At 35.2% G+C, this 19,006-nt stretch overlaps 1 protein-coding gene across 2 annotated transcripts in view; it reads left to right on the forward strand.

The window, feature by feature from the left end:
- MRPS9 (mitochondrial ribosomal protein S9) overlaps positions 1–17,149 on the forward strand; it is a 33,522-nt gene extending 16,373 nt beyond the window's left edge. For both annotated transcript variants that reach the window (XM_031605178.2, XM_090127953.1), the window contains 7 exons: positions 769–848; positions 6,926–7,008; positions 9,773–9,848; positions 12,435–12,603; positions 14,614–14,722; positions 15,545–15,714; positions 16,944–17,149. In XM_031605178.2, coding sequence (XP_031461038.1) covers positions 769–848; positions 6,926–7,008; positions 9,773–9,848; positions 12,435–12,603; positions 14,614–14,722; positions 15,545–15,714; positions 16,944–17,035 — 779 coding nt within the window. In that variant the 3' untranslated portion in view covers positions 17,036–17,149. The remainder of the gene's footprint in view (positions 1–768; positions 849–6,925; positions 7,009–9,772; positions 9,849–12,434; positions 12,604–14,613; positions 14,723–15,544; positions 15,715–16,943) is intronic.
- The last annotated feature ends 1,857 nt before the right edge of the window (positions 17,150–19,006 follow it).

The following is a 19,006-nucleotide window of genomic DNA, read 5'->3' on the forward strand; positions in this document are numbered from 1 at the left end:
TCTTTGCAATTCAGTTTTTAAAAAGCTCTCAGGTATTTATTTTTGTTAGTTTTCTTTATTTGGAAGAGATGGGTGTTGTGTTAAGACACTTAAATTTGGTAATCTGGCTTTTAATAGCTTTTTTTTAATGGACAAAAATAAACTGAATGTGCTGAATTGAATGTTTTGTTCCTGTACTAATTATGTAAACCATAGCATCAGTCTTCTGTTTTAATATAGCCCAAAGGCATGAACAAAACATGAACAGATCTTAAAATCTCCTAAGTTCTGAAGTTGAGTTACCTGCAAAAAAACAACTGTGCAAATACTTGGTTTGATTTAGATATGTTGTGCTAATAAATAACGTGCTCTGCATTTAAAGCATTGTTTTCCAGAGCAGATGATCTTTAGTCTTTTACAGTCGTTATGTGGATTTCAATTTTCTTAATTTTTACTTATTTCTGAAGTGAATACTTGCATCTGTAATGCCAACATACAGTCTTTCAAAGTTTATTTAAGACACACATGTGAAATTTCCTCATGATAAAAGAGATATTTAGAAGTATTATATTACATCATTACAATTACAGCTAGAGATTGCTTTTTAACAAGGTAGTCTAAATCATTGCATTTCCAGACAATTTGAATACCTATGAAATGTCTTTGCTCTCTGATACTTAGAAAGATAATCAGTATTACGAAAGAGGTTTATAACTGCAATTAAATACAAAGATTTTTTTTTTAGTGTGTGTGTGTATTGCTTTCTTGTCTAATCATGCTTTTCATTAGAAATCCAGTGGGGAGAAGATGGCCGTCCATTTCACTTTCTCTTTTACACTGGCAAGCAGTCGTATTACTCATTAATGCATGTAAGTACATTATAATCTATAGTAAATAATGTTAGTTCCAAGTCAAGTACGTGTTATTCTAGAGATGCACGTCAGGAGCTCCTACTTTATTTTCACAGGAGGCCATATAACCACTGAAGATAGATGCAACGTATATTTTTGTCATAATGTCTGTTATTAGGAGTGTTTTAATGTCACGCTTAGGAGAATAGAGTACATAACAGTTGCTGTTTAATTTTTGATTTATTTTTCAGTCTTGGCTGAGATCTGCATCTGAATAGTCTGAACACTTTCTTGTAGGCTGTACCCACTTAGTAGCATAAGGTTAGTAGTGGAGGATGCACAGACAACAAAAACAGCTAGTCCTAGAAAAATCATTGTAGGATAAAATTGGAAAAAAAAAAAGTTGTTTTTTTTTCCCTTGAAGGGCAAAGCTATAGGAAACGTTATTTGTGCTGACATTTAGTGTGAAGAAAATTTGCATTTAAACTGCTTAATTGATTTTTTTGAGACTGTTTCATTCATGCAAACTTGAGGCTTTTTTCTGATTAGCATGGTTCTAGGAGTAAAAGATCTGCATCTGTTTACCTTTATGATAGAAGCTTTATCTGAATATAACAAGGCCCCAAGTCCTAACATGGGTTATGAATAGGCACTTCGTATCTGTGACCATCAGTAGGGCAAACATTATCTGTCTCTTCTAAAGAGTTTATAAAGATGTGCATGTTTCTTATGTACTTAGAGAAGACGAAAGCAATGCTGCCGTATGCCAAAGAATTTAATTCCACAGTCATTTTGGATTCTTTTCCACATTTGACAGTCTTAAAAAAAAATTCTGTGATTAGTCTGTTCTCCAAAGGAAAAAAAATTGTTATCGAAGTCAGTGCATAGGTTTATGGGGTGTAGTGTTTTCATTAGAATTATCTGGTATTTGTGTTCTGTGTACCCAAAGGACAAAATCCCCACTTGTCAGGTACATTTATTTCTTTAGGAGAATAAAAACCAGCTCCCCCCACTCTTTTCCTCCTCTTTTTTTTTTTTTTTTTTGTTGTTGACCTTGGGCAAATGAGCTTCTTGCCCTGGCAGAAATGAAATGAATGATAAATGTAGAGTGTGTCTTTGCTGAGTAATGGAGCTGCAGCATAGGCTTTCCACAGAGGTTTTCTCCTGCACAGCCTGAGGCAGCCCGAGGACCCCTGCTGTTCATTTAAATAGGTATGTCAAATCTGCCTCGAAACGCCGCTGGTTTGATCTGTGGTAATATTTGTGAAGGTTCCATATGGACTTGAGCCCCCTGCAGTGCTAAGAAATAATGTACAACGCTTCATGGTGCAGACGCAAATTTTCTCTGAAAAGGGATGCAATGCTGCGTTTTAGCTGTCGGAGAGGATGATGGAGCTGACGCGCTAGGCCTGTCAACTTGTTACACGGATGGGTTGCACGCAGCGAGGCTGTGGAAAATCTGTGCCTTTTAACTTTTCTACTTAATCACGGTTGTAGCATTGCCTTTAGACTGTATGCTACATTAATTCTCTTCCTGCCTTCTGCCTTTCATCCCAAGTTTCACGGAAAAAAAGTAAAGCATGCAGGTCTTGTAGAGGAGCCTTATCAAACAGCTGTCATCTGACAAGCCATTTGCATTTGTTTTGGCTGAAACAGAGCAACCCAAGGGCAAGATGTTTTGTTGCATTCCATCATAATGAAGAAATTACAAATTTTACAAGGAGCACAAGTTTATTTTTAGCTCTTCTGAGTAGTTAGAGTATGCAAGATTGCCTTGGAAATCTCAAAGAGAATAGTGTGCATCTTGTTTCTAACAGTGGCAGCCACCTTCAAACAAAACCTCTTTGACAAACACAAATTTCATAGTATAGGATATTTAAGTGCTGGAGTGTTCTTCGAATGTTTCTGAATATCTTCATTAAATAGACTTCAATAAGCCTGAATCCATTAAGCGAGATTTAAGTTTTTTCTTTTTTTTTTTTTAGTCAGCCAAATTAAAGAAGAAATCTGCATGAAATTCCCGGTGTTGTTTTAACCTCTTATTAGGCTAATGTGTATTTAAGAAAATGTATTTTTAAATCTCAAAGCTAATTAATTTGGCTAGGAAAAAAAAGGGGTTGTGCATTAATACAGTCTGGTTTAAGTGATGAATTCTGTTTGAGGATGTCCTTTAAATTGCTACATTAAGTCTAATAAATCGGATAAACATAATATTTAGCTTGAATTTGTGTGCTGTTAATTACAGCATAGACTCCTGCAGAATTTCACTTTTATTAATTTTCAGTGGCATCAGTGTTAACAGCATTGTTTATGTAGTTAATGCTAGTAAATAATATTATCCACTTAGTGAAATTAGAAATAGTGTGTATTCACATGTATTATAACAGCCAATATATGCGTTGCTATGACTTGAATATTAAATGAACTTTCATAAAGGTTATTCACTTTATATTCCATTGTTGCCTTTGTTCTGCCTGTTGAATAAAGTTTAGCTGTAGGGAAAGAACAGTTTCTTTTTCTTCAGACAGATGAAAAATTCTTACTGCATGAAACAATTTCACAAATGTTTGGCAGTATGTTTGATCATCATTTAACTTAAAAGTTTTTCAGAGAGGAAATGGTGATATTTTTGTAATGTGTAGAGTAAGAGACAATGGGCTCTTTGTACAATTCTGTGTGCAGCAAAATAGTAATTTTATGTAGGTGCTGCTATACTTTTTTAGAAATTTCAGAATAGTAGGTAATGCATATACTAGCATTTTAACTCTTAAAGACTGAAGTGAAAAAACATAAGCAAAAAGGCAAAATGCAATGTAAAAATGTTATGGACTTTGCAAAAACCAAAATATTACAATTTAATGCTGTAATAGGTATTTTCCATTTAAAACAACAACACAAAAGCACGTCGTCTTCTGGGTTTCCATTTGCTGATTTCTTTCTAAAATTTTATACGGGATAAAATAATATTAGTTCTTATTTTAAAAGGCTGCATCCTTACATGGATCTGAAATTTGATCCTTCTCTTAGATACGGAAGCAGTTCAGTTCGTAGCCAATCTTGTAAAATCAGCTATTTTGATTGTGTAATAGCTGAGTTTACAAGACACACAGATGTGTACATTCATGAATTGGACTATTGAATCCTGAAGTGATTGGTAAAATCTTCACCTGCCAGCTTTGGAAATGCAAGTGTGCCTTCAAGACGCTTTCTTTAGCCTTTGGGGAGTGAAGATTTGTCAGATAAATTATTGGGCATTACACACAATTCCTGATTTTTGCAAAGAATCACCCACATGCTTTGCTGCACACGTGAGTGGTTCTTTTAGTCTGTTGACTCTGTCTCTATACAGAGATTAAACACTTGCGTTCATTTTTTTTTCAATACTTTAGAGCAAAATTCTATCTCATAAGAGATTCAAATTGACTTTTGTTACTGATTTGTTTTGCACATCAAAGTATTTCATAATATTTTTTTTAATTTCAGTGGAAATTACCACTGTAGGTTAGCCAAAGCATTTTAAAGAGATAGTCTTAATTCCTGCAAGTGCATGTTTTTAGAACTTAAGCATGCTCTTATTGGGAGTATCTATGGAGTGTCTTAAGGGAAGATCTCACTCTCTTAACAATTGTGAAGTTTTTTTTTTGTTAGAACAATGAATTTCTGAGTTTAAAAACTGGTGGGTGGCAACCAATGCCTCATTTTATTTACGTATGTATATCAGTAGCATTTTTAAAGAGCTGTGATATAGTTGTGTTAGGCTTTTGTTGGTGCATATATATATATATATATGTATATATATATTTTTTTCAGTAAAAAATCTGTCCCAATAAAACTAACCCAATTAAAAATATATGCAGGAGTGTCATGAATGTGATGGAAGTTGATGAGTAGGCAGAGCTGACTTCTTTGCCAGGTAGGAAGGTGACATTACATGCCTTCCAAAGATAAGCAGAGATGCTGGCATATGAGTGAGAACTCCATGTATGTATTTGTGGTGACCCTGCCCACTACGGAGGTTGGAATTAGATGATCTTTTAAGGTTCCTTACAACCTATAATTCTGTATTTATGAGATAATAATCCATTACCCTGTTTGATTATCTGACAAGTCTTCTGAACGTGCAGAGTACCTTCTCCATGCCTCATTTGATGACTGCCACCTACGGAAGCTCATAGACCTCACTGCAATCTAAAGCTCCCATTCCAGTCAGTTCCCTGCAGATACCTGCAACCAAAACTTTTCTGTCCTTCTTTTCCCTACTTGGAGCAGAAGGTTCCGTCCTGGTGGTTGTTCATGTGAAATTACAAATGCATACTAAATCTCTTGATGTCAGGCACACGTCATGCCCACTAACCCAAACTATGTGTCTGCTTTTCCTATATAAAAAATAATTATTTCAGCATAGCAGTCTGCTTGGAAGTAGAGCTGTTACGTTTATTAGAGCTGGTGTGAAATGCCCAAAGTGGTGCTACCATACCTTGTTATCTTAGAGATCCATATATGTATTTCTGAGGACTGGGAATCCTTGAAGTTATGATTTGTTATGCTCTATTATATATTGTTCCATCTGTGTGAAGATAAATAGGCTTTTTTAATTGAGAAATTTTCCTAGTTCCTCCCTAAAACAGTTATCTCTATCAAAATTGAAGGATTTCTTCAAGGCATGCTACTGTAATATGTGAGTTCTTGTGGGCAGTTCAGGATTTTGTACTGTGGAGTTCTTAAAAAAAAAATACTGTTGTTTCACAGTCCTGTTAAAAATATTGTCTATGATCTGCATCACAGGCTTCAAAATTGTCCTCCTTTAAATACTTTGTATGCAGCTCGGATACCAATCATTTCTTAGTTCATATGTTTTCAGTACACATTTTTAGTCAGTGTGCAGGTGTTTTAATAGTGGATAAATCAGCTTGGACAGTAGATGCTTATAACTCTAAGCAGGATGGGGGTGTTTTTGTGTGTTTTTAATGACTGTTAACTTGCAGAAATTTCATTGCATCCTGATGCAAATCACAACATTACTTATGTTGAGAATAGAATTGCAGTGGTTAACTTTTGACAGTATGTAGCTTTCTCCCATTTCTTTTCCTGATCTGTTCTTTTGTAATATAAGTATGCAGAATTGATTACAAGCTTTGTGTTTTCACATCTTACTGGAAGCAAATGATTTGGCATACATTAACTTTGTTGTGGTACAAAAATTCTTTTTCTTCAATATTATTTGTAATTATTTCTCAGAATATTAACTTGTGATTTGAATCACTTTTGTAACTCAAAGTACTGGATGTAGTATTTTAGAACACGATATTTTGAAAGTTTTTGAACTGAAGAAAAGTGAAAATACTTCATTAAAATATTACTCCTGTAATATTTTCAACATGGCTTTGTGAATATTTTTGCTTTCGGTTTTCTGAAGTTGTAAATCACTGTTACAGCAGCATGGTTTGGAAATGCATAGCTGTGAATAGCGAGGTAACTTTTCTGGAAGAAAAGTTGTGCAAAAAATTCAGAGCTGGTATATCTGTAATGTTTGAAAGAACAGAAACTCTGATTTTGATAAATGTATGAAAATGTGTAACTTTGTCCCTGTGAGTGTGTCACGGTAACAGGGAATTCTGATTGATACAAACCACTGTTAAAACTGACAATCTAAATGTAAAAAAATGTTGCTAAATGAAATGATCTGCAATTTTAAATGTTCTCACTTTTTTGAAGAAGCTGAAATGTGGATGCTTTAATGACATCATTGTGCTTTATGTTTTGGAGACACATCCATTATACAGATGTAGCTGTTTTACTGTATATATTTGAGAATTTTTGTGCGAGCCCTGTGTTGTATGAGGGCAACAAACACTGAAGAAAAACAGCAGAATTCAATATTAGCTACATTGAACCACATGAAAATATTATATATGCTGACTAAATGTTCACCAGTTTAGCTTGAATGTAACTGTATTTTTTTTATCTTATTTGTTAGAGCTCTGCTTGTTTGTCTTGAATTCTAGATGTTTGGACAGTGAAAGCATAGACTTTGTTATTAAAATGCATTTAATATTGACTGGGAAATGCATTTCATTATTCTGCTTATATTTTAGGAAACATATGAAAAACTACTAAATGTTCAGAAACATCAAGATCAACTGGCTGCTCAGGGCTTTTCTCTGCAAAAGGAGAAAAAGTAAGTTTCCAGTTGGAATGGATCTTGAGATTAATTTTCTTGAAATGCTTTGGTTGTTTTGGCACATTGTGTAGTTCCCCCATCCTGCCTGAATACATTTTCAGACTTTTTTCCGATTACTTGGCTAATATTTGTATGCTAATTTCAGGTTTAAAAATCTGTTTGTAATCCATATGTGTGGACTACTCATTGCTTAGTCCTGAAGCCGGTGAACTCCCAGCTATTTCTCTTGCTCTTTAATATCTCTCTGTTCTTTCCAGTGTTCTGTCCTCTATAAAACTTCTGCAGTCATGGAATTGTAGAATGGCTTGGGTTGAAAGGGACCTCAAGGATCATGAATCTCCAACCCCCCTGCTGCAGGCAGGGCCACCAACCTCCCCATTTAATATTAGACCAGGCTGCCCAGGGCCCCATCCAGCCTGACCTTGAACACCTCCAGGGACGGGGCATCCACAGCCACTCTGGGCAGCCTGTTCCAGTACCTCACCACTCTCTTCAAGTGCATCTTGAAAATATTTAGAGGGTATGCAGGGTTCTTTGTGTCCGTGTAAAGTTTTCTAATTATTTCTTCATTAATGATTTTTGAAAGGGTGGTAAACTCTTTGAGAAAACAAAGAAAATACCAAATAAATTGCTTGATTCTTGGAAAAATCTGAAGGCCAAAGCTGAGCTTTGTAATAGTCTTTCATTAATTACAGTTCTTGAGTATTTTTACTTACCAATACCTCTTTGAAGACCATCAAAATCCTTTGTTATTTTTCTTTTAAAGGCTTTGAACATCTAGATTGTCAAAACCATAGTCATTTGAGAAAAGTTTATTAGTTTGAGTTTGTGTAAATATCACCATTACTAGGAATTAAGTTTCTCTTCTTTCTTTAACTTTTCTTAACTTTGGTAAGCACAGCAAGCTCTTCAGCTTGCTCTTATCCACTGGGTGGAGAAGCTATATATATATATTATGTATATTAACCAGAACAAGTTGTGGAGAACGCTGTAGTTGGTTTCTCCATGTGTACGGTTCTTTGAAATGAGCGTATGCTTTAATAACTATTTGCTTTGCTTCTCTTAAGCTGTGTTCTTGCTTTTGGATACAGCTAGGAAGCCTTATTTCAGTGTTTGGGGTTTTTTTGTATGATTATTATTTTTTCAGTGTCCTAGTTATTTTCTTTGTTCTTGCTCTGCATTTTCTGGCCAGATGTGTGTGGTTTTAGTTGCAGATCATGTTGGCTTGTCATTTTTGCAGCCATTTGTTTGAGGAAGAGAAAGTGTTAACTTGTTGAGATTATTTCTTTCTTAAATAACAGTTATTTAAGAAGTTAATGTTTCTACATGGTGTATATATAGTGTTCTATGAGCCACAGTATGTTTTATCATAGATTCATGTTAGTTTCTAAACAGACGAGAACAAATGAATTCAGTTGCTTGGTGTATACTGCTGAAAAATAACCTAACTCCTTACAGAGCTCAGATGGTGGATTTACTGATGTGAAAAATGACCTAAAGGTAGTGAGGGTTGAAAGTGTGGTTTGTTTTTATCCCCTCCTTCTGTTATGTTTATAAAAGCTCTGAGAGTTTAAAGGATTTAAGGGATGTGGTACTTCCTCTGAGATTAGCCTGGATAATTTATCTCCTCAAGGTAGGTAGGAGAGGGAGTGAAGTCTTTATTTTTTCCAGAAAACAATCTATCATGGACGCACTGTAATATTAACTGAAGGATTGGAAGCTGACCTTGAAACACTTAAGCTTATAGCTTTTCATATATTTAAAATAAATAAATCACTGATTTCACTGGAAGTAACTATTTGTAAATATATGTACTGTGTTCTTGAGTTTATCAAAATTGGGAACTTCTTTAAATTCCTATTGAAACCAGCACTGTTTCTAAGTAAGCTTTTTTTTTTTTTTTACTTAGAAAAACATTAGAAACCTACTTTATAAGTAGTATTCAAAATCACCTTCGGTAGGAATACTTTTCTGAATCAGAACTTGTTCATTAAGATAAATTATTTTATAAAACAAAACAAAACCACAGAAAAACCCCAACCTACTGTGTTGAGAAAGCTGCTGCTACTGCTTTGCCTTAAGTTGCTAGGAAACTTTGGCATTGTATTGTCAGTCTTTGTGTGATACTTGTTTCCCAAAGATTTTGTGTTAACTTCTGCATATGAAGCTGTTTTCTTAAAAATCTCTGCAATTGCTATCATTTTGGTACAGTTACTATACTGAGCATATCAAGGTTGCATAGTCAGTAAGATATGGTACGTTGTTACTTTGGCCATGGTTACTGCTAGTGGAGTTCTGGTATTGAATCAATAAACTGAAGAGCACAGACAAAATTTTGATGCTTCAGATTTTTTTTTTTAACATCCTGCCTTTTATTTTTTTTCTCTGTTGCTTTGTAAGCCTGACTTTTCTTAGCAGAAAGTTAAAACTAAAAACCAATATAAACTAAATTTTAAGCTGTGGAGTAGATAGCTTGCTTTTATGAGCTCACTCCTGCTCTGTATCAGACTTAAGTAATATGAAAAACACAAGTGAAATACGTAATTTTAATTTGATACGTTCAATATGTGAAGTTACCCTTCCTTTCAAAATATCTCTTAAAATCAACATAGGCCTTATCCTGTTTACTATGGGAATGTGATCTGTATTCATCTGTGATGGAAAATGTGTTTCTGAACTAAGACTGTAAGTGTGGTCCTTTGTGATGCAACTCTAATTGCTTGGTTAATTAAAGGGAGAATATATGTGATATTTTTAACAGAAACCTGGTTGGCAGCAGATGGGTGACTAAGATGGAATTGGAAGGAATGTTGTTGGAAAAACTGTCAGATGATGATGTAAGTAATTAATCTTTCTAATCTTAAGGAGGCCTGTGTCTTCAAAACATGGACTCTGTGCATTTTTTTTTTTATTTTAAAAGGTACTGTGTAGATGCAGGTGTTCTTTAAAAGGTGTGTCAACCTTCCTATGAAAATATATATGCTTATAGAATTATCCCTTTGATTTCATGTTGCCTTTAAAAGTGCCCCTTTTTTTTTTCTTTTTCTTTTGAAGTACCACAGTGCAGAACAATTAAGGGTTTTCTAACCCTGACTTAAAGCTAACATAACTTAGTTTTTCTTCTGGTAGCATTGTGAGGCCTAAAGTAAAAGCACTCGTCGTCTAATTGTGTTGTCAGGGTTTGAGCACAGTGACAACTTATAATAGAAATTCTAATTACAGATGAAAAAATGAGACTAGGCCCTTTCACCTCTTCTCTACAGTAAAGATGGGAAACACAATGGATTTCTGTGTGTTAAATGATAAACCTGTGGAGAATGTTTGACATAATATTCCTAAGTGATAGAAAAGTAACATAGAAAGATGGTCAGAAATAAGAATTCATTTTCTTAGTGATTGACTACAGGATCAAACATCAGAAACAAGATATAAAGCTACATAGATCTGTGGTCTGATCCAGGATAGCTCTTAGTTATTCTTGATATGAAATACGGGAGAAGAGAGAAATTTTTTTATAGTTTTCCCAGTATCAGTAGGTTGTATCACTTCATTGGATCACAGATTCAGAGTACTTCTTTACATTACATCTTATTTTCTTATTCAGAGCTTTTTAAACAGCATTAGGTTTTGTAACAACTGTGTGACTGAACAACTTCAGGGTTGTTTTGAAAGCTCAAGCTTGAATATGATAGTACCAGAAAATGAAACACGAATTATCTGAGTGTTCCAAGTATTTTTTTTTTTCCACCTACAGTGTTTTTGAATCCTTTTTGGACAGTATCATTACAAAAATAGTATGATAGTAGCAAAGATGCCCCTTGCTCGTTTGTCATACAGAAGAGTAATGTGACAGCTGGCTGTTTATGGGTGAAGTTAAAGGTCTTCAGCAGATTCATTTCCTCAAGTCTGAGTTTTGAAATTGCTATTGTAAATCTCCGTTCTGGTATACCAAGGAGATTTCAGCTATCTTGCTTCTAATAAGAAGTAGTTACAAGCTCAGTGTTTTTGGTAGCTTCTGCATTTGGGGTGGTTGGTTTTGTTCTTGGAGTCCCAGAAACTGATCTGGTTGTAGAAGCAACCAGATTGGTGTTCTTCACTGATTGGTTTTTGTATACAGTACATCTTTAAAGATTGTGGAATAGATGGGTGGGGAAAAAAAGACCTGTTATGTTTTGGTCTCTTGAATGTAAAACCATGAAGTCTCAGCCTATAGCACAACCACTGGTGTTTGAATGTATTTGAAATGCCTAAGAATGAGCTGCCAGTATTACCTGCTCAAATTCTTTTATTTTGCCACTACAAAGAGGTTTTCTGTGGTGTGTGTGCTTTATTAGACAAAATCATAACTATTGATTTTTTTTAATTCATATTAAGTACATGAAAAAAACTGCAGCCTCTGTAATACTTAAACCTTATTATATTCATATTCCTGATCTTCAAAGGCTTTGCCACAGATCTGTGTCAAATCATAAGATAGAAATTGCTTTTTGAGTGATGTCAGAGCAGAGTCTGTTGCTCAAAAAAAAAAAAAAAAAAAAAAATTGTGCTGAAAATTCTGGAAACAGAATAAAAAAATACTTTAATAAGAACTTGTAAGTAAAGAAAGTTTCAAGAATGAAGATCCAGTGTCTATATGAAAAATCCATTTTAGAAGATGGCATACCTTCATGCCCTGTGACTAGCTATCTGGTGCTCTTGTCAGTAACACTTAATGGGACATCCCAGCTTTTAGCACAAATGGGTTAACACAGTGCTGTTTACTCTTTAATCACGTGTTGAAGAACTTTGGAGGGGGTGTAAGGGGGAAAGAGAACCACACAGTAGCAAAGGATAATTTATTTCAAGAGGTTGCCCTTTAAGTCAAGTATCTCTTGAATTTTTAAATAGCTTGATTGTTAGGTTTTAAAGGAAATCATAAACATTAAAGTAACTCAGCTTGAACAGCCAAAGATAGATGGATAGGTATTTCCTGTATATATTATGAAATATAATCATTTAAGAGGTTCAGTTTAGTGAAATAAAATTATTTCCAAGTGAATGAACATGCTGACTTACTGAAAATGAGGTGAAAATCTTTTTCTTTTGCCATTTTAATAATAATAGAAGAATGAAGACCCCCTCAATGTTTTCTTTTAAAAAGTGAGATGAACTTCATTCTAATACAATAATCCTGTATTATGAAGGGGTTGGTTATACTTCGAATTAATGCTTCATTGTTGCCTAAAGAAAGAGCTAGGTATCTTTAGTCACACAGAAAGTGATGCATCTGCATGCTGTTCTTAAATCAGCATGTAGGTGCAGAAGTGTCATCTTGTCAGAAATCATCAATAAAAGTGAAGTAGAAAGATCAAGTATGTAAAAATAGAAAGTTTTAGCAAATGCAATTACACTTGCATCCTTTAATGAAGTCTTGTTGTCTACAGTACTCAAGGTTTATTCGACTCTTAGAAAAATTGATGACGTTGCCATGCAGTGACATCGAGGAGAATTATATTAAAAAGTTTTCCAAAGAAATCTCTGTGCAGTTACAAAAAGTATCTGTTGAGCCCTTGAAGTATGATGAGCAAGGAGTGGCCTTCAGCACTGGTGAAGGTAATAACTTCAAGTTGGTTGGTAACTTGGTGCAGATTTGTTTTCTTCACACTATGTTCTTTATAATGTGAATGTGTGCATGACACTGTTTGACTGGTTCATTTTATATACTTATATTAGATATGTAATTGTTAAGTATGTACTAAAACACTGAGTTATGATAGAGCTTGTTAACAAAATCAAAGTTTTTGGCAAAGTGTATCAACTGTGAGTTCTGAGATCTTTGCACAGAGGACCTTGTTGTTCTACACATACAGTAAAAAATTAATTTAGTGTTAAGACTTGTCTGTTGACCATAATGGAGAGAGGGCTGAGAGGAGCACAAACGCACACACAGAATTCCATGGCTACAACAGCATTGGTGCTTTGTATAAAAGTGGTGTGCTTAGATATACAAGTAAGTTTTAGCATGGCTTGTGTAGGTGGTTCATCGAATGAGAATTTTGAAGATACGAAGAATAAGTAGTAAGGCATTTCAGTATATACAAACAGCTGAGGAAAATGCAGAGAATTAGGAAACTTAATTTTTCAAACAAGTTGATAGCTGACATTATGAGACAAAGGCAGGAATCAGTCACTGGTGCTGGGATGGAGATGATATTAGAGAAGAGCCAAGAGTGATTGTCTGGGAAAACTAATATAGCAACAACACAGATAGGAATGTCTGAAGGCTTTTTGGACAAATCATATGCAGATCTGTGCATTCACATACATATTTCATGCTGTACTTTTAAAAGAGATGAGTATTAACTGGGCTGGAGCACCTCTCCTGTGACGAAAGGTTGAGGGACTTGGGATTGTTTAGCTTGGAGAAGAGAAGGTTGTGGGGAAACCTCATTGTGATTTTCCAGTCATTGAAAGGAGCTTGCATACAGATGGGGGACAGACTTTTCATGCGGGTTGATAGTGTTAGGATAAGAGAGAATGGATTTAAACTGAAAGAGGAAAAATTTAGGTGTTAAAAAGAAGTTAAGAAGCACTCAGGGTGCTGTGGAACAGGCTGCTCAGAGAAGTTGTAGATGTCCCATCCCTGGAGGTATTGAAGGCCAGGCTATGGGTTTCTGGGCAGTCTGATCCTTCTGGTTGGCAACCCTGCCCATGTCAGGGAGGTTGAAACCAGATGATGTTTGAGGTTCCTTCCAACACAAGCCGTACTACAATTTTATGAACTTGAGAACCAAAATGGCTGGCAAACTGTTTTCACTGAGTTGACTTCAAGATGACATGATAACAAAGAAGTGTGAAAGAGCCAAACTGGAATTTAATCCACAGTTTTTTTGGTGGCGTCTTCAGAATAGCAGTTACTGTATTTATGCAAGCCATCTTCTTTAAGAAAAGCAATCGTAATACATTCAAAAAGAGTCTTGTTTGTGTCCCATCATCCCTCTAAACAAAGCAAAAAGTCTAATTTCTTTCATTATAACAATGATTGTTTCCTTTGTGCTACAGAAGATTGTTCTGAGGCTTTAGGGTAGAGTTTATGTTTTAACATGAACGTGAATTGCAACTAGTAATTACTCTGAAATTTCAGAGGAAGCAATGCTAAATGTTGCACAGGCGTTGCTTGTATCAATGTAGTTAGTGTTAACCTTTTCCATGTGAATATTTTTAAACTTCTTCATTTGATTTTTGTGAAGTCATTCAACTTTGAAGTTGTGCATAGCTGTTGAGCAAGCAGTTAATTTTTGCATATATTGACCTCACCAGGTCCAGAAAGTGTCCCGAACTTCTGAACTTATGGGAGGTAGACTGTAAGCTCTATTCCACATCAGTTCACTTTTTTTCCCACCCCTAATAGTATTGATCAAAATTTATTTAAAACTGATTGTTCATTGTTTGTATTTACTCCTCCTCCCCTTCACCCCTATTTTTGTTGTTGTTGCTGCATCAGCCTCCTAAATGAAACGTCTGGTATTGTATGGAAGTGTAAAGATCAGCTTGAATTCTTGGGTACTTGAAATTCTTTAGAAAATTAAAGGCATGTAACAGATTGTTCTTAATTTATTTAAGGTGTAAGAAAAACATCAAGAGCTACTGCAGTAGTTTATGGCAGTGGGACTGGAAAAGTTACAGTGAATGGAATAGATGTTTTACGTTACTTCCCAGTCCTGCAGGACAGGTGAGAGCATAATGAAATTGTGTATTTCTAATGTACTGAAAACGTTCCACCAGAAGTAATGCTATACAATTATGTTTCGGTTCTATATTCTAGAGTTGGTGCTATAATCTTTTTTTTATGTATTACTGCCTATTTTATGAAGATCAGTCTATTTTCCTCCTATTTTTTAGGAGTCAGTAATATAGGAACTGATTGGCAAGCCTTGTTTTCTTTCTTATCCCTTTCTGCAGGAGTGCAGAAACAAAGAGCACGAATTTTGGTTGCTTTAGAAAGGACTCGCAGTTTAATTTAAAGAAATAATAATTTTTTTAAAAAGGTATTGAAGTGTTTCCTGAGAGATTTGCACATTATATTCATGTGTAATTACTCAGTAATATAGTGGAAGCAAACAGGGTGGGAAACGTCATATGTTGGTTCAGATTTTGAATGATGTGCACAGCTTGCCATAGCGAAGACTTCTCAAAAGGGATAGGAAACCTTTCTTTGTCAACCTTCTGGTAAACCTTTAGTTTCTGACCTGAAGAATAGGATGAGAGATTGCCCAGTTGTAATATCCAGATCTTGGTATCCACAGATAATTAGCAAGACAAAATTAATTGCAAAACTGAACTTCAGGTACTTAACACTGACAGTTTGAAAATTATCCTTGCTGCTAATTCCGTATTGATCTCTTTTATTTTAGTGAAACCTCAGGGATGTAAATACCTTTCTGAATATCTATTTTAAAGTTAACTGTTTTCGTGTATAATGTGATAGGAAATGTACACAATGACTTTATATACAACTTAAATTCATTATGAGTATTATTTTTTTTATTTTTAGAGAACAGTTGTTGTTCCCTTTCCAGTTTCTAGACAGAATTGGAAAGCATGATACAGTTTGCACAGTCTCTGGTGGAGGAAGATCATCACAGGCTGGAGCAATACGTTTAGCCACTGCAAAAGCCTTGCGAAGTTTTGTGACTGAAAAAGAGGTGGAATTTATGAGACAAGGTAGGAATGGAGACTTGATTTCAGTGTTTCCCAGTATGTTTCTAGCCTAAGTGAATTAATACAAGAGTAATTAAGGAGCAGATTGTGCAAATTTGAATAAATAATCCCAGTGAAACCTTGTATGCTGTATGAATGGGCTCTGACTTCATGAATTGTTTTCATTTTTTTTCCTAGCTTCCTTTGTATACGTTTTGGACGACTTGAGCATTTTTCCATCTGTTCTTGACCTCTCTAGGTCAAAACTAGCTTAGTAAACTAGCTTATATTGCTTATATTGCATCTACATAAAATCACAGAATGATCCAGTATCAAAGAAATCTGGATCGAGCACTGTGAGTTGTAGGGTGTTAAAATTGTGTGTCATTTTATTTGCATAGTTGTGCCTTGTTCATATAAAGAAAGTTTTATTCTCAAACTTAGCACTGTAGCTTCAAAGAGATAATAATGAGCATAAACATACTATATGAAATGAGCCAGACTTGAAGGAGTTTCTTTTCTCTTGCATTAGAGATAGCAATTTACTTAAATAAGATGGAATAACTGCAGTATTTGATACTTCTGAGTGATTAGATGCAATACTGTTGCAGCAAATACAGAATTATGAACAGGAAACTTTTAACTATGCTCTTTCCAAACTAGTAGGGATTACCTTTGTTTATTATTGGCAAAACAGTTAATATTTTTTCCACTCTATTGCCATCAACAGATGTAAAGCTCTGTTTATGCTAGTGGTTTTGCAACAAGATTCTCTGATTGTAGTTGTTCAGTATTGACAAGTGAGATTTGCTGGGAATACTCTTGTAAACTGGTATTTCAATGAGTCTGCTATCTTTAAGGAGATCAGCATAATTCTGAACAGAGTGCACAAGATCCCTTGTGATATAGGAAACAAAATACTAGAACTTCAGTAGTGCACATATATAATTTGTAAATGAATGAATATTTTTAATTGAGGTGCTTGCTCAAAAATCTTTTACAGAGGAGTGTGCAGTTTAAAAAGTTAGAGACCATTGCTCTAAAGGCTTAAAATCTGTAATAGGATGTCATGGAATTTCTTAATGGTCCATGAAGTAAAATATGAAGAAAATTCAGTTACCAAAGAAACGGAACTGGAAAGACTTACGAAATCTATTTTAGCTTGTTTTACACAGGACCTTTTTCCTTCTAGGTGTTGTAATTCATGTACAAACCAATAACAGTAAACAAATGGGTGCTTCTCTGTTTTGTAGCTGGGCTGCTGACAGTTGACCCACGTGTGAGGGAACGGAAGAAGCCTGGTCAAGAGGGAGCACGACGAAAGTTCACCTGGAAAAAGCGATAAGTCTGAGTATTTCAAGAAAGGCAGAATGCTCCAAGAATTTCAAAGCATAGCAAATTACGATTTAAAACTGTTGGATAAATATATTTAATAATAAAGACTTTTTACAATTATAAACAGCGTGTTCTCTATTTAAGAATCAACAAATAGCTTTCTTAAAATTTATTTTAAATCATTGATAATTGCCACACGATTTGTTGAAATAACAAATTCTGAGTGCCAGCTTTCTGGCTCTGCTGAAGTCAATAACAGTTTATGAAACTGGATTAAATTTTTGAAAAATGAACCTGCTCATTTAGTGACTCAGCTATAAAAGTTCTGAAATTAGGCAGCTCCTAAACAGGTGTTGGCTGAGTGTTGAAGTGCCTTCCTTTTTGCATCTCAGGTATCTGAGGATAAGTGATCCACATAACTCAACCTAAGCTGTGGTGGAGTTGAGGAACTACTTAGAATGGCACTGGCAGCTGTTGAGGGGATATTGATAGAGAAACATTCACAAAGGCTAACTTCTGATGGTGGAAACTGCCTCCAGGATACTCCCCAGGGTTAAGGAGGAAGTGATTCATATTGAGCATCTAATTTTAGGTGCTCTGAATCACCCTCTGGAGGAGTTAGGGTTTTTTCTTCCATCACATGCAAAAAGATCTGGTGGGGTTAGACTGAAGTTAATCTTCTCCACCCTTTCAAATCTCAGGGGATCCGATCAAAGAGGCATATTCTGAATATGGCTAATGCACAAAGATAGCATTGGACTCTTTGCCAAATCCAGTTAGAATTTTCTTTTTTTAAAATCAGAAGCTGGAGGTGATGACAGTGCAGCCCACCTCCTGTCTATAATTGTACTCTGCTAAAATAGATTAGCACAAAATTTTGGTTTGTTTCCATCTTCCTTCCTGGGACAGAGGTCAAATACATACAGCTTCCACGAAAAGCATATCCTTCATCTTTCCCATAGGAACTGTGCTACAGTGGAAAAGAAGATGTTCATCAAGCCAGGGGAAAGCAGACAAGAAATACCTCTCGGTAGCTCTAACAGCAGGCCCTCTCTAAGTTTCTCTGAGTATGATGAGAACACAGCCCTTCCTCATGTTTGCTGTAGATACCAAAATATTCCACCTCAGTGATAAGAAAAGTTGCTAGCAGAGCATGGAAGCTGATAAATAACTGAATGATCTGTATTGGGCCATTGTTTTCCCAAAGTGCCATTCGGGAGGCAGCAGCAAACACATAGATCTCTCAGACTGAGTAAAAGAGAGCAGGGTGCTTCCTTGACAGGTGTGCTTCTGATTGCTTCCATAGAGCCACTTCACTCATATTTGTTTGAGAATGCTCAGTAAACTTGGGCATGATTTTTCTGTAGAGTCACTGATAGGTTTCACATCACTAAAGTAGTTGATCTCATTCAAAATATGTGATTTATTCAAGGTGAATTTAACAGCTGAGAGAATTCACCTGATTCTTTGAAAAGCAAGTTGAGGCTAAATGAGGTGTGTTTTACACTAGTAAAAATGAAAAATACTTTAACTAGCCTTTCTGCTAATTTATCATGCAATACGTTAACAATTTGGAATTAATCTGACATTTATTAAAAGCATTCAGTAAATACCTATTCTAAGACAGGGACGTAAGGATTCTTTTGTTGTGAATACCAAGTGTTTACATTGCACACCGTGTATGTGTGCAATATGTGTTACATAAGCACATGGTGTGCAATGTAAACACCAAAGTGTGTGAACTTAAAGGTGTTAGCTGAACCTATATAAAAAAATAATAAGAGACAAGAATCCTGCGTTTTAAAGACAAATGAGTATGACAAATCATTTTTCATCTACCTACCTAAGTATTAGGCAGTAAAGCTATAAGAGTGACATAGTCAAAACATGAAAATGTTTTCTGACTGCAGGCAATAAGGAGGAAATAGAGCAGCCTGTACTTTCTGGTTGTCACATGCAGTGGTTCATATGGAATTGATTG

The sequence above is a fragment of the Phasianus colchicus genome, chromosome 1 (genome assembly GCF_987193195.1).
Source record: "Phasianus colchicus chromosome 1, bPhaCol1.hap1.1, whole genome shotgun sequence".
Lineage (NCBI taxonomy): Eukaryota > Metazoa > Chordata > Aves > Galliformes > Phasianidae > Phasianus > Phasianus colchicus.